The sequence below is a fragment of the Heteronotia binoei genome, chromosome 2 (assembly GCF_032191835.1).
Source record: "Heteronotia binoei isolate CCM8104 ecotype False Entrance Well chromosome 2, APGP_CSIRO_Hbin_v1, whole genome shotgun sequence".
Taxonomy (NCBI): domain Eukaryota; kingdom Metazoa; phylum Chordata; class Lepidosauria; order Squamata; family Gekkonidae; genus Heteronotia; species Heteronotia binoei.
The window spans coordinates 184,699,102-184,712,382 of NC_083224.1; the positions used below are offsets into that span (position 1 = coordinate 184,699,102).

The window sequence follows — 13,281 nt, forward strand, 5'->3', positions numbered from 1 at the left end:
GAAGGCCCAGATTGCAGCCACTGCCAAGTCAGCTTTTTTTCATCTAAAGCGGGCAAAGCAGTTGGCTCCCTTCCTAGAGCGTCAAGATCTGGCAACGGTGATTCATGCAACGGTCACCTCGAGACTGGATTACTGTAATGCCGTCTACATGGGGCTGCCTCTGTACCGAACCCGGAAGCTGCAGCTGGTGCAGAACGCAGCGGCTAGACTGCTGTTGGGGCTCCCTAAGTGGGAGCACATACAGCCTGGGCTACGCGAACTGCACTGGCTGCTAGTTGTATACCGGGTTTGTTACAAAGTGCTGGTTATTACCTTTAAAGCCCTATATGGTCGAGGACCTGCCTACCTTAGGGACCGTCTCTCCCCATATGAACCCCAGAGAGCACTGAGGTCAGCCGGGAAAAACCTGTTGACCATTCCCGGACCGAAAGAGGTGAAGCTGCAAAGCACCCGTAACCGGTCTTTCTCTTCTATGGCTCCAAGCCTATGGAACCAACTCCCAGAGGAAATGCGGGCCCTGCGGGACCTTGAACAGTTCCGCAGGGCCTGCAAGACCATCCTCTTCCGATTGGCTTTCGCTGACGAAGAAGGAAATTGTCAAGAAAACCGCCATCATGGTGACAATTAAGGACGTGGAGCCCGCAGTGGCACCTTTAAAAAAGATACTACAGGAATTTGAGGAAGTGTCAGGGTTAAAAGTGAATTTTTCAAAATCTTCGATGATGTGTGTTAATGTAAAGCCTGGGTTACAATTAGCAGCTTCAAAAATTTTGGGTATTCCTATAGCAAATAAAATGGTGAAATATTTAGGGGTTAATATTCCTAGGAATATTAAAAAAATATTTGAGTATAATTATAAAAGAATCTGGAGTGGAATTCAAGTTAAAATGAGAGACTGGAGGAAGAGGAAGGAGTCAATTAGTACAAGGAATGCTATGGTTAAAATGTTTCTAGTTCCTAGGTTGACTTATTTATTTTATGTATTGCCTTGGCATATACCAGAACACGTATTGAAGAGATGGCACGGAGATATAGATAGATTTGTTTTTGCATCAAAGAAACCAAGGACAGCTAGTAGGTATAGATATTATGGTATTAAAGATGGGGGATTCCCAATATAATTTACTATTATGATGCATATCAATTAAGGCACTTAATGATTTGGTTGGAGGGAGAGTTAGGAGAAGAGTTGAACGGGATAGAAAAGGAAAATTTAGAGGTAGTAGGAGGAAAGGAAAGTTTATTTGATAGAACGAAAAGGAGGAAGAAGATAGGTGATAAATTATCAACCTTTATGGGGCCCAGTAGGGTATGGGAGAAGTGGAAAAAAGAACTCGCTCCGGAGATATCATCTATTACTAAAATGTGGTACTATGATAAATTTGCTCCATTAAGGGGATCACTGTCAAAGGAAGTAGGAGATAAACTGAAGAGGATTACGATTCGAGAATTGAAAAAGGTTTGGGGTACTGATGGGGTGAAGAAAGAGGAGTATAATATTTTGAATAATATTAATTGGCTGTTAAAAAGTCAAATCTCCTCATTGCTGAAGGAGGAAGAACTTAATAATATTGGTAAAAGAATTAATACTCCCTTTGAAAAATTGGTGAAAGAGTATAGAGAAGATAAGTCAAAAATAGTTTCAAAATTGTATAAGATTTTATTAGGTACAGGGAAATCCCCGAGAGAATTTTTGAAGGAACATTGGGAAACAGATATTGGAGATAAAATTTTAGATGAAGATTGGGAGAGGATGTTTAGATTACCTCCCTTTGTTACAACATCTAGGTTAGCGCAGGAGCAGGGATTGAAGATGATACAGAAATGGTATTATACACCCATTAAGATGTATTATATTTCTAAATCAGGGAGTAAAAATTGTTGGAGGAAATGTGGAGAAATTGGAACTTTCAGTCACATGTGGTGGGATTGTCCCTTAGTGAAAAAATTCTGGTTGCAGGTTGGAATAGAGATGACAAAGATTGTGGGATGGAAAATAAGTATATCTAAAGCAATGGCAATTATTAATTTGGATGGTGTGGGATTAAGATCAAAAGAGAATAGTAAATGGATTAATTTGATGTTAGTAGCAGCAAGACAAGTGATAGCAAGGAATTGGAAAGAAGCTGAGGAATTGTCAATTAATCATTGGAGGGATAAAATGAATACTATAATTATTTTGGAGTATTTAACAATGAAGATACGAAGAATGAACGGATTAAAGGTTAGGGAACAGGAGGAGGGGTGGTTTAGGAAGATGGTGAGATATTTGGAAAAGTTTAAACAATTTAAGACGATTGGTTGGTTAATAAGAAAATGAATGGACAAGATGTTTAAATAGAGTGATGGAGTTGTATTTGGATAAAATGTTAATAGTTATAAATTTATGGAATATTATAATGTATCTATGGCCTGGGACTCTCACAGAGGTGGAGTGGTGTTGGAATATAAAATAAATTTTTTTAAAAATTAAAAAAAAAGTCAAGAAAACCGCCATCATAAAAGTAAACATAGCACTAGTACATTTTATTAATTTTAAAAATTTAATCAGAATTTTAATTAAACTGTTAAACGTAGTTTTATTCAATATTGTATAATTACTGTATGAATCATGTTGTTAGCCGCCCTGAGCCTGCTCCGGCGGGGAGGGCGGGAGACAAATAAAATTTGTGGTTGTTGTTGTTGTTCCCTCCCAGGGGCATTCTGCTTTCCTGTGTCCCCCATGTTCAGACTGCCCCACCTGGACCACCAGAGCATGGAAGGTTTGTTTGACTACCAAGAATCTCCCTTTTGATCCTAGGGTGGGGCAGTCTCTTTCCCACCGAGCGTAAAGCCTGGTCTGTTTTCAGGGAAGGCCTGTGGCTTGGCTAAGGTATGCTGCTCAGGTCCAGGAAATCTGAACATATTTCTGAAGGGTCCCCAATAGGTCCTCTGTTCGATCTTTACCTGTGATTTTGTTCACCCAGTTCTTTGTGTTTAAATCCTTATGATTTGCCTGTTGGTCCGGGGTTTTATCTGTCGTGATATTCGTGTATGAGAGGTGGACTGCTTTGGAACCAGATTGGGAGATCTTCCCTCCCCAAAATTTGTCAATGATCCAGCCTGCCCCCAGGTAGGGCCTACTTCCCACATGTTCAGATTAGGGTTGCCAGCCCCCAAGCTTGGGTGGAGGATCCCCTGCTTTGGGGGGCTTCTTCCTGCTACTGGCCATCAGGGGAAACCCTGCCTTCAAACAGCGACATCCCTGCGTGAGATCTCCAAAATGATGGGGACATCACACTGGGGACATTGTGTGGGGATGCTTTGAGGGCAAAGCTCTATGGCAGGGGTGTCAAACATGTGACCCAGGGGCCGAATCAGGCCCCCAAGCAACTGCTGTCGTCTGCTTCCTTCTCCCTCTTTCTTGCTTCCTTCTGCATCACAGCTTGCTTTGCCAGGCTTGCTCAATCGTAGAAGAAGAAGATGATATTGGATTTATATCCCGCCCTCCACTCCGAAGAGTCTCAGAGCGGCTCACAATCTCCTTTCCCTTCCTCCCCCACAACAGACACCCTGTGAGGTGGGTGGGGCTGGAGAGGGCTCTCACAGCAGCTGCCCTTTCAAGGACAACCTCTGCCAGAGCTATGGCTGACCCAAGGCCATGCTAGCAGGTGCAAGTGGAGGAGTGGGGAATCAAACCCGGTTCTCCCAGATAAGAGTCCGCACACTTAACCACTACACCAAACTGGCTCTCCAAACTGTGGCTCGTACAGGAGCCACACAGCAAAAGCTCTATTTTCTTCATTGGCTGAGGCTCTTCCCTTGGGGGAGGAAGGGGGGAAGGGAGAGCTTGCTTTGCCAGGCTCTCTCAATCACACAGCAGCACTACTAACCCATGCCTCTCCTCCTTTTATTGGCTGAGGCTCCTCCCCATCCTGGTCTCCTGGGGAAGGAAGGAAAGAGCCAGAGCTTCCTTTGCTCAGTTCCCTGGATCCCATGGGAGAAATACAGAGAAAGTACCTTTAAGACCAACGAGTGCTAATGTTTTAACCATGTTTTAAGTTTTTTAAAAAATCTTTAATTGTGTTTGTCTGTGTCCTTTATAAAGTTTGTATCTCTGCTACATAATTTTAAATAGGTACACACATGGCCTGGCCCGACATGGCCCAGCCCGACAGGGTCTCATTTATGTCTGATCTGGCCCCCATAACAAATGAGTTTGACACCCCTGCTCTATGGTTTGAGGGCAATTTTACCATAGAGTTTTGCCCTCAAACCAGTGCCCCCTCGCAACGTCCCCAACATGATGACGGCACTCCCACATAATATCATCACACCAGCAATGATGCACAGCAACATCGCTGTTTGGAGGCAGAGCCCCTCCCGGAAGGCTCCCTCCCCCCACCGGTGAAAGGTAGGGAACTGGCAACCCTCATTCAGACAGCCCCACCCTAAGACCACTGAGGTGAGAAATTCATGGTAAGTGGAAACAAACCTTTCATTTTCTCCCTGATATGCTGGTTTTCGTTATGCAGGGGAGCAGTTTGACATGGGGATTTTAGATGCTGTGAACATAACAAAACTAATATCTCATGGAATGGATGTGGTTTTTTCTCACTGTAGTTTTGGGGCCTTCTTTTCCTAGAGGGAATTGAGTGGTCTAGCCAAGCAGTGCGACCTGCAGCCCCGCCAGGTGGAGAGATGGTTTCGAACCCGACTCAGACAAAACCAGGCCAGCCTGACAAAGAAATTCTGCGAAGCCTGGTGAGCCAGAAAGGACGTTGTTCTTTTGAATGGTAGCAGAAATGCGTTCAGGAGGAGGGTAGATCTCTTTTGCTGCAATGTACTCCATGTGGGGCTGCCCTTGACAATTGTTCAGCAGGCACAACTGGTACAGAATGCATCAGCCGGGGTGTCGACTGGAGTGGGTTGTAGGGACCAATCACTCCAGCGTTGGCACAACTATGCTGGTTCTCATACTGTTTTCCAACATAATTCAAGGTGCTGGTGCTGATCTTTAAAACCCTATAGGACTTGGGACCAACCTACCTGAAGGATCTATTTCCTTATGAAGCAACCTGACTGCTACAGCCATCTTCCAAGGCCCCGCCTTCTGAGATTAGGCAGAAGAGGGACTTCTCAGTCCTGGCACCAAAACTTTTGGTACTCTTCCCCCAGGGAGGCTCATCTCTCCCTTTCTGTGGCCATCTTTTTTTATTTTGTCTGGTGTTTTAATTGCTATTTTTATAGAAGAGCAGGTTTTCAGTCCTTGCTTTTCTCTGCTTTATGGAGTCTCAAAGTGGCTTACAATCTCCTTCCCTTCCTCTGCTCACAGCACTCTATGAGGTATGTGGGGCTGAGAGAGCTCTGAGAGAACTGTGACTGGCCCAAGGTCACCCAGCAGGCTTCAGGTGGTGGAGGAAAGGGCGAATCAAACCCGGTTCTCCAGATCAGAGTCGCTGCTTTCAGCCACTACGCCCTGCTGACTTGTGTTCTTAGATGGATGTTTTTAGCTTTTTAGTAGGTTTTTATTATGCATTTTTATAGCTATGAGCTGCTTTTGTGTCCCTGATTGTAAATAATTTTGTAAATAGAAAAATCTGGGCAGGGCATTTTTTTTTTGTAGCAGGAACTCCTTTGCATATTAGGGTACACCCCCCTGATGTAGCCAATCCTCCAAGAGCTTACAGGGCTCGTCTTACAGGGCCCACTGTAAGCTCTTGGAGGACTGACTACATCAGAGGGGTGTAGCCTAATATGCAAAGGAGTTCCTGCTACAAAAAAAAAGCCCTGAATCTGGGGTTCCTGGATTACTTCTGTGGTTAGATTAACTGTATCCAATGTGAACTTGCTGCATCAGACCAAAAGGGCCTCCTAGCCTCATGTTGTTTGCATGAGCAGTTGAAAGTCAGAGCTAGACTGGCATCTGATCTTGGGGGCACTATCGGCTTACTTTGGCTCTTAGCTGTAGATAGGCCTTCATAAGGTTAGAACAAGGTGAATACCAGTAGTGAAGTAGCTTCCTGCCAGTGGGCAGCCAGATACATCTGTCAACAGCCCTCCCTTGTGGAATAGGCTCCGCAGCTGGTGTTCAGAAAGACAAATGTCTCCGAGTGTGGAGGTCCTGTTAAGCAGCGTTAAGACACGCTCGTTTGTCACGAAGAGGTCTAGTCCCGCTTTAAAACCGGTAAGCGAAATGTACTGTGTTTTGCAGCAGAGATTTTTGCAAAATAACTTCACGCGTGTAAATAATGACATTTCGCTTTTGTCCTAAATGTAGCGCCACTGAGTTTCACAGGGTGAGCGTTGGAATCCTTATGGTAACAAGAAAAACCGTTCCACCACTGAGCAATTTGCGATTGACTGAGTTTTGATAGGAGGCCCTTGCCCAGTGCACACAGCTCCCTTCCCCTGACCTCTTCTACCCAACGGAACCCTGATGGCTATGTCTCTGCTTGTTTTGTAGTTGGAGGAGCATCTATTATATAATTTCCTTTACCACAGGCCTGGCTGTCCTGTACAACGTGAGTATGCAGACCCCCACCCTGCTGTCGTTGTTGTTGTTCTTCTCGGGGCTTTTTTTGTAGCAGGAACTCCTTTGCATATTAGGCCACACACCCTCTGATGTAGCCAAGGGCTTGCAGGGCTCTTAGTACAGGGCCCTACTGTAAGCTCCAGCTGACTTCTCCTGTTGTCGGAACCCAGGAGAGTACTAATGATACACTCCGTTTATTATCTGTCTGCATCTTGGCGTCCTTGAACATTTGCTGGCTCAGTTCCCATCACCGTCACTCATTGCAAGCAGGGAACTGATCATTCAGTGAGCTGATCGGATATGTCTGAACCAGTCTGGATGTGTCCGTTTTGCATCATTATGCTGCTTTCTTGCATGGCTAGGATCACAGAATTATAGAGTTGGAAGGGATCTCCAGGGTCATCTAGTCCAACCCCCTGCATGATGCAGAAAATTCACAAATACCTCCCCTCCCACATACACCCGCACACCCTGCTCCACGCCCAGAAAATGGTTTTTTAAAACAAAAAAAACAAACCCTCCAGGATCCTTGACCAAACAGACCTGGAAAAAATTGCTTCATGATCTCAAAGTAGTGATTGGCAGGGCTTTTTTTGAGCAGGAACGCACAGGAACACAGTTCTGGCTGTCTCAACATCAGGGGGTGTGGCCTAATATGCAAATGAGTTCCTGTTGGGCTTTTTCTACAAACAAAAAGCCGTGGTGATTGGCATTTCCATGGGTGTATAAGAAACAGCCACAAGAACTAAGCACTGATGCTGCCCTTCCTGCCCTCCTCCTCATGATCTGCCTAAGTTCAAAGAATCGGCATGGCTGTCTGATGGCCATCTAGCCTCTGTTTGAAAACCTCCCAAGGTGGAGAGCCCACCACCTCCCGAGGAAGACTGTTCCACTGGGGAACCACTCTAACCTCAGGTTGCTGAGCTCTTTTTGCTGGACTCTCATGGACCTTGCCCCTCATTTGCTGCCGCCTCCGTTCTTAAAGGGAACATAATTAAAAGAGGGGAAGATCCATTTTAAATTGAGACCTACTACTTAGCTGTGTGTCTATAGCAGGGGTGGCCAAACTGTGGCTCCGGAGCCACATGTGGCTCTTTCATACATATTGTGTGTCTCTCGAGGCCCCCAATGCCCCATCAGCTGGCTTGGAGAAGGCATTAAACCACTTCTCCAAGCCAAGCCAGCCTGAGAATGCATTTTAAAGTTAAAGTTGCTTTCTTTCCACTTCTCCTTCCCTGTCTGTCTGTCTATTACTTCCTTCCTTCCTGTGGCTCTTGAACATCTGACAGTCATGTTGTGCAGCTCTCAAACATCTGATGTTCATGTCTTGCGGATCTTGAACATCTCATATTTATTCACTGTGACTCTTACATTAAGAAGTTTGCCCACCCCTGGTCTGTAGCGTCTGCTCTTGCTTCCCCACTCCTGTGTTTTGAAATTAAAAAAAATTGGTTCCGTTTGAGCAGTTTAGCGCTAGTATGCCACAACACCAGGACTATTGAACATATGAACATATGAAGCTGCCTTATACTGAATCAGACCCTCGGTCCATCAAAGTCAGTATTGTCTTCTCAGACTGGCAGCGGCTCTCCAGGGTCTCAAGCTGAGGTTTTTCACACCTATTTGCCTGGACCCTTTTTTGGAGATGCCGGGGATTGAACCTGGAACCTTCTGCTTCCCAAGCAGATGCTCTACCACTGAGCCACTGTCCCTCCCCGATATTGCCTAGTGGTAGGAGTAGATCAAGATGTACTAGTGGCAGTTTCAAATATTAAATATAAAACGGCAACTGCAGAAAGAAATACAGAGGGTAGCATTGGAAGAACGAAAGTCGCAGTGGACTGACTCTATAGAACGAGCAGCTGCTGTGCAGGTACATCGTTGCTCAGCGTGAACTTGGACAGTGGACCCTTAAGGCAGTCCAGTCGGGGAGTCGCCGCCCACCTAATTGAGGGAGTCAAGCAGGGGATGTTCGGGTCGAAGCTTGAAATCACACACAGCAAAGCCACAAACAGGGCTGGATCTGCCACTAGGCGAACTAGGCGATAGCCTAGGGCGCTGGCCTTCCAGGGGCGCCAAATTGGGCGCCCCCCATGTGTCTCTGTGACATCATCAGTGCAGGGGGGGCACCAGAACTTAGCCTTGCCTAGAGTGCCAGACTATCTAGGGCCAGCCCTATTGCAAATAAGAAACGGTGATAAAGTGGGCGAACACAAAAATGAAAGGACATGCAATAAACTCTAAATCTGAACATTGTCTATTTTTTGAGTATTCAATGTCTGAATTATAACAAGGTCATCCAAATCATTAGTTGTCAGTTCACATATACAGCAATCCAACTCATATGTCAAAACAGTCTGGATCGTTCAGGTCAGTGGGTGTCCTTGCCTGGTGGCTGAGGGAGGACTTCCCACCCTGGCTTTTTTTGTAGCAGGAACTCCTTTGCATGTTAGGCCGCACCCCTCTTATGCAGCCAATCCTCCCAAGAGCTTACAGGGCTCTTCTTACAGGGCTTACTGGAAGCCCTTGGAGGATTGGCTGCATCAGGGGGTACAAAGGAGATCCTGCTACAAAAAAAAAGCCCTGCTTCCTTCCCCTTGAGAGCCAGTTTGGTGTAGTGGTTAAGTGCATGGACTCTTATCTGGGAGAACCGGGTTTGATTCCCCACTCCTCCACTTGCAGCTGCTGGAATGGCCTTGGGTCAGCCATAGCTCTGGCAGAGGTTGTCCTTGAAAAAGGGCAGCTGCTGTGAGAGCCCTCTCAGCCCCACCCACCTCACAGGGTATCTGTTGTGGGGGGAGAAGATATGGGAGATTGTCAGCCGCTCTGAGTCTCTGATTCAGAGAGAAGGGCAGGATATAAATCTGCAATTCTTCTTCTTCCCACCCCTCCTCCTTGATGACGCCACCTGTTTGTGTCAAGCTGCCTTGTGACTCATGTGTGGAGTGGAGAGATGCAGTTCTCCAACCTTTTGTCTCATTGCAGAAACCCTGGATGTGGGACTCCCGCGAGTGCTGGACCGGGTACCCGCAGCAGGTAAGAAGCCAAGAAACCCTCAGGATGGAAACAAGCATGCAGAGACCGCAGCTGTCGCAAAGCACAGCTGCAAGAGAAAGGGCTGCTCCACCTGCCCCGACTTCGCTACTTTCTGAGCCCCGTCCATGACCTTTGACCCCTTAAAAAGTCTTCCAGCGCAGTGTCCTATCCCTCCCCTGCAAGTGTTCAGTAAACTCTCTCAAAACATGGAAGTTGCATTTTTGTCATCATGACTCATAGCAACCACTCAACCTCTCTCCTCTGTCTCGGAGGCCTTCTTCTGTGTGTCTCCTGCCATCGGTGGTACAGTGGGTGGCCATAAAGAGAAGGTCTTTTTCAAAAGTAGCACCACAGCTTTGGAACGGCCTTTCCAAAGGTCTGCATTTGGCACCGCCCCTTGTTGGTATTCCACTGATTACGTGAGACAGTTTAAGGGGGTGGCGTTGGTGTTCTAAAGCCTCCCTCAAGCCATGATAGTGAAACACAACCTCCAGGCACAGAGAAAGTTTACCAGTCTACCGGTTTGGTGTGGTGGTTAAGTGTGCGGACTCTTATCTGGGAGAACCAGGTTTGATTCCCCGCTCCTCCACTTGCACCTGCTGGAATGGCCTTAGGTCAGCCATAGCTTTCGCAAAGCTATCCTCGCAAGGGCAGTTTCTGGGAGAGCTCTCTCAGCCCCACCTCCCTCACAGGGTGTCTGTCGGGGGTGGGTGGGTAAAGGAGATTGTAGGCTACTCTGAGACTCTGTCCTTAAAAGGGCAAATTCTGGGAGAGTTCTCTCAGCCCCACCTACCTCACAGGGTGGCTTGTGGGGTGGGGGAGAAGGTAAAGAAGACTGTAAGCCGCTCAGATTCAGAGTGAGGGGCAGGGTATAAATCCAAAATCTCCTTCTCCTTCTGCTACCTCCAATTAATGCAATGCTGCTAGTGGGCTATCCAGAAGCCAGCTATGGGAACAAAGCAGGAGTCAAGGTGCACCTTTAAGACCAACCAAGTTTTATTCAGAACGTAAGCTTTCGTGTGCTCTCTAAGCACACTTAATCAGGCGAGGGGATCAAGTATTGTGGGCAATACCTAGCTGCCCCCGAAGTGTTGACTTGAACTGTTGAACCTTTCCCCCCTGTGGAGATGTTAAGTGTTTGGTGCGGCTTTCATGGCATTTATCTGGTCGGGGTGGGTGGGTGATTAACTCTTTCTGCCGCTAGCTGTCTGCTCCCGAGGAGGCTGAAATTCACCCAGGTTTGCCTGTTGCTGCCTTGGAAAGAAGTCACAGCTGTGGGATACTGATTGCATAGGGGGCAACCAGATGATCGCTTGAGCCTAACTTTGGGGGTTGGTGGGATACTGAGACTCATGCCTCCTTTCTCTCCTTTGCTTCCTTCCCAGCCGCTCGTGCCTTCCATCTTTGTCTACTACATCATGCAGCTTTCCTTCTACATGTCGCTGACCATCACCCTCCCTTTTGACGTGAAGAGGAAGGTGAGTGGGACGGGTGACAAGGTCTAAGGAATGCCCTTCCTGTAATGTCTTTCCAGTATCGGCCTGCTGGGTTCCCTCCTGGGTTATGATAGAAGATGGGGCACTGCAAGGAATTACAACTAGGGTTGCCGGGTCCCCTCGTCGCTCTGGCATGGGGATTTGGGGGCTATCCAGGGCATCTCCGATATGATGGCATCACCCAGAAGTGATGTCATCATGTCAGGGGCGTCGTGAGGTGACACGTTGGTTTTGGGGCTAAACTCTACGGTAAAACTGGCTTCAGACCATAGAGTTTTGCCCTCAAACCAGAGCATCACCGTGCAACATCCCTGACAGGATGATGTCACTTCCTGGTGATGTCATTACATCAGCGGCATTGTGCAGCATTTGGGGGTAGGTAGAAGCCCCCCCAAACGGGGGAAACTCTGCCAGGACCTGGGGACTGGCAACCCTAATTACAGCCTTGCATTGTGAAACATCAGTGAAGCTTCATTTTAATGCAGATCTTTCGGAAGTGAACATGCAGAAGGTCGCTCACAGCACCTGCATGGGAACGTTGAGGTCTTCACTGTGCTGTCGGTGTGGTTGTCTCCTTGTGTCCAGGCTGAATCGCCTTGCAAAAGGAGTCTGTACAAGGGCTTTTTTTGTAGCAGGAACTCCTTTGCATATTAGGCCACACCCCCACCCTGATGTAGCCAATCCTCCAAGAGCCACAGGGCTCTTAGTGCCGGGCCTACTGTAAGCTCTAGGAGGATTGGCTACATCAAGGGGGTGTGGCCTAATATGCAAAGGAGTTCCTGCTACAAAAATGGCCCTGGTCTGAACAGCAATGAAAACAGGGCAGGAAGGGGAGGGATCATTGAGGGAATGCCGGACCGAGTTCCTTGTGAGCAAATGGGACAGAAGTCATGCTGTTGAAGAAGGCTGATGCTTTGGAGGGGCTGGACTCATCGTCGGTGGATGGAGTGGAGTTGGCATTTTGCAGCGCAAGTTAGGAGCCTACAAGGCACTCGTGGACCCAGCCTAGCTGTAGGAAAAGCAGGTTGATGTCATCATGGCCAAGAGGGGCTTTCTGACAGCTGCATTTGGTTCACCAACTTCCCTCTCTCATTAGACTCGGCCATGCAAATCCATGCTTTGGTAACCTCTCAACTGGATTACTGTAGTGTGCTCTAAACTGGGCTGCCCTTGAAGACAACTTGGAAGCTCCAACTGGTTCAGAATGCGGTGGCTTGATTATTGTTGTTAGAGGCTAGCTGGATGGGAAGAGCCCTGTGGCGCAGAGTGGTAAAGCTTGCAGTACTGCAGTCCAAGCTTTAGAGGAAGCTGGGTTCAGGTAGCCAGCTCCAGGTTGACTCAGCCTTCCATCGTTCCAAAGTCGGTAAAATGAGTACCCAGCTTGCAGGGGAAAAGTGTAGACAACTGGAGAAGGCAATGGCAAATCACTTGTAGTGGAGATCAGATATGTGGTGAGCCATACAGCCCTTCTCCGTGTGAATGGCAGTCCCAGAACAGCAAGGGATTAAATCCTACACAGCATTGTAAATGAAGAACACCTGGGATGGGAGAGCTGTGTAGATAAGAAGCAGGCAACGGTGGAGAGAGGGCGGTGGCGGCTTTGGTGACAGATTCAGTGGCAGCTTTCGAAGGCGGACGGCAAAGGGAGAACAGCTTCAAGCACAGAAGACAGCTCAGGAGTGAAGAGGCCTCACAAGGGAGAGGACAAACTTCTAAGCTGTGTGCAAGCTGTAGAAAAACCCTGCACTCTAGCCTGGTTTCCTGGACAGTCTGCTAGCCTTGTGAAGTAGACTCTAGTTTGCCTGGTGGCAGATCCAGCCCTGTTTGTGGCTTTGCTGTGTGTGATTTCAAGCTTCGACCCGAACATCCCCTGCTTGACCTATCGTGTGGCTCTCGAAGCCCCCACCACCCTGTCGGCCATCTTAGAGAAGGCATTTCTCTCTTTAAATCACTTCTCCGAGCCAAACCAGCCAGCAGCTTGGAGAATGTATTGAAAGTTAAAGTTGCTTTCTTTCTGCCTCTCTCTCCCTCCTGCTCCCCCATCTATTTCCCTCCCTCCCCTCAAACATCCAACATTTATTCTATGTGGTTCTCACGTTAAGCAAGTTTGGCCACCCCTGCCCTAGATGTTACCAAGGCCTCCAAACCAGCCCAGGCCTTGGTATAGGTGGATTATAATAATATATATCACAGGTGCCAGTGTAATGATAGAGAAATCACCAGTGAAAAATGCCA

General features: G+C 47.5%; 1 protein-coding gene across 3 annotated transcripts in view; it reads left to right on the forward strand.

The window, feature by feature from the left end:
* The window catches only part of CERS4 (ceramide synthase 4), a 110,800-nt gene that overhangs the window by 83,924 nt on the left and 13,595 nt on the right, over positions 1–13,281 (forward strand). For all 3 annotated transcript variants that reach the window (XR_009555083.1, XM_060232654.1, XM_060232656.1), the window contains exons 4-7: positions 4,625–4,743; positions 6,446–6,503; positions 9,500–9,550; positions 10,936–11,028. Coding sequence is in view for 2 of the 3 variants with exons in the window: in XM_060232654.1 (XP_060088637.1) it covers positions 4,625–4,743; positions 6,446–6,503; positions 9,500–9,550; positions 10,936–11,028 (321 nt within the window). In the remaining variant the exon portion in view is untranslated. The remainder of the gene's footprint in view (positions 1–4,624; positions 4,744–6,445; positions 6,504–9,499; positions 9,551–10,935; positions 11,029–13,281) is intronic.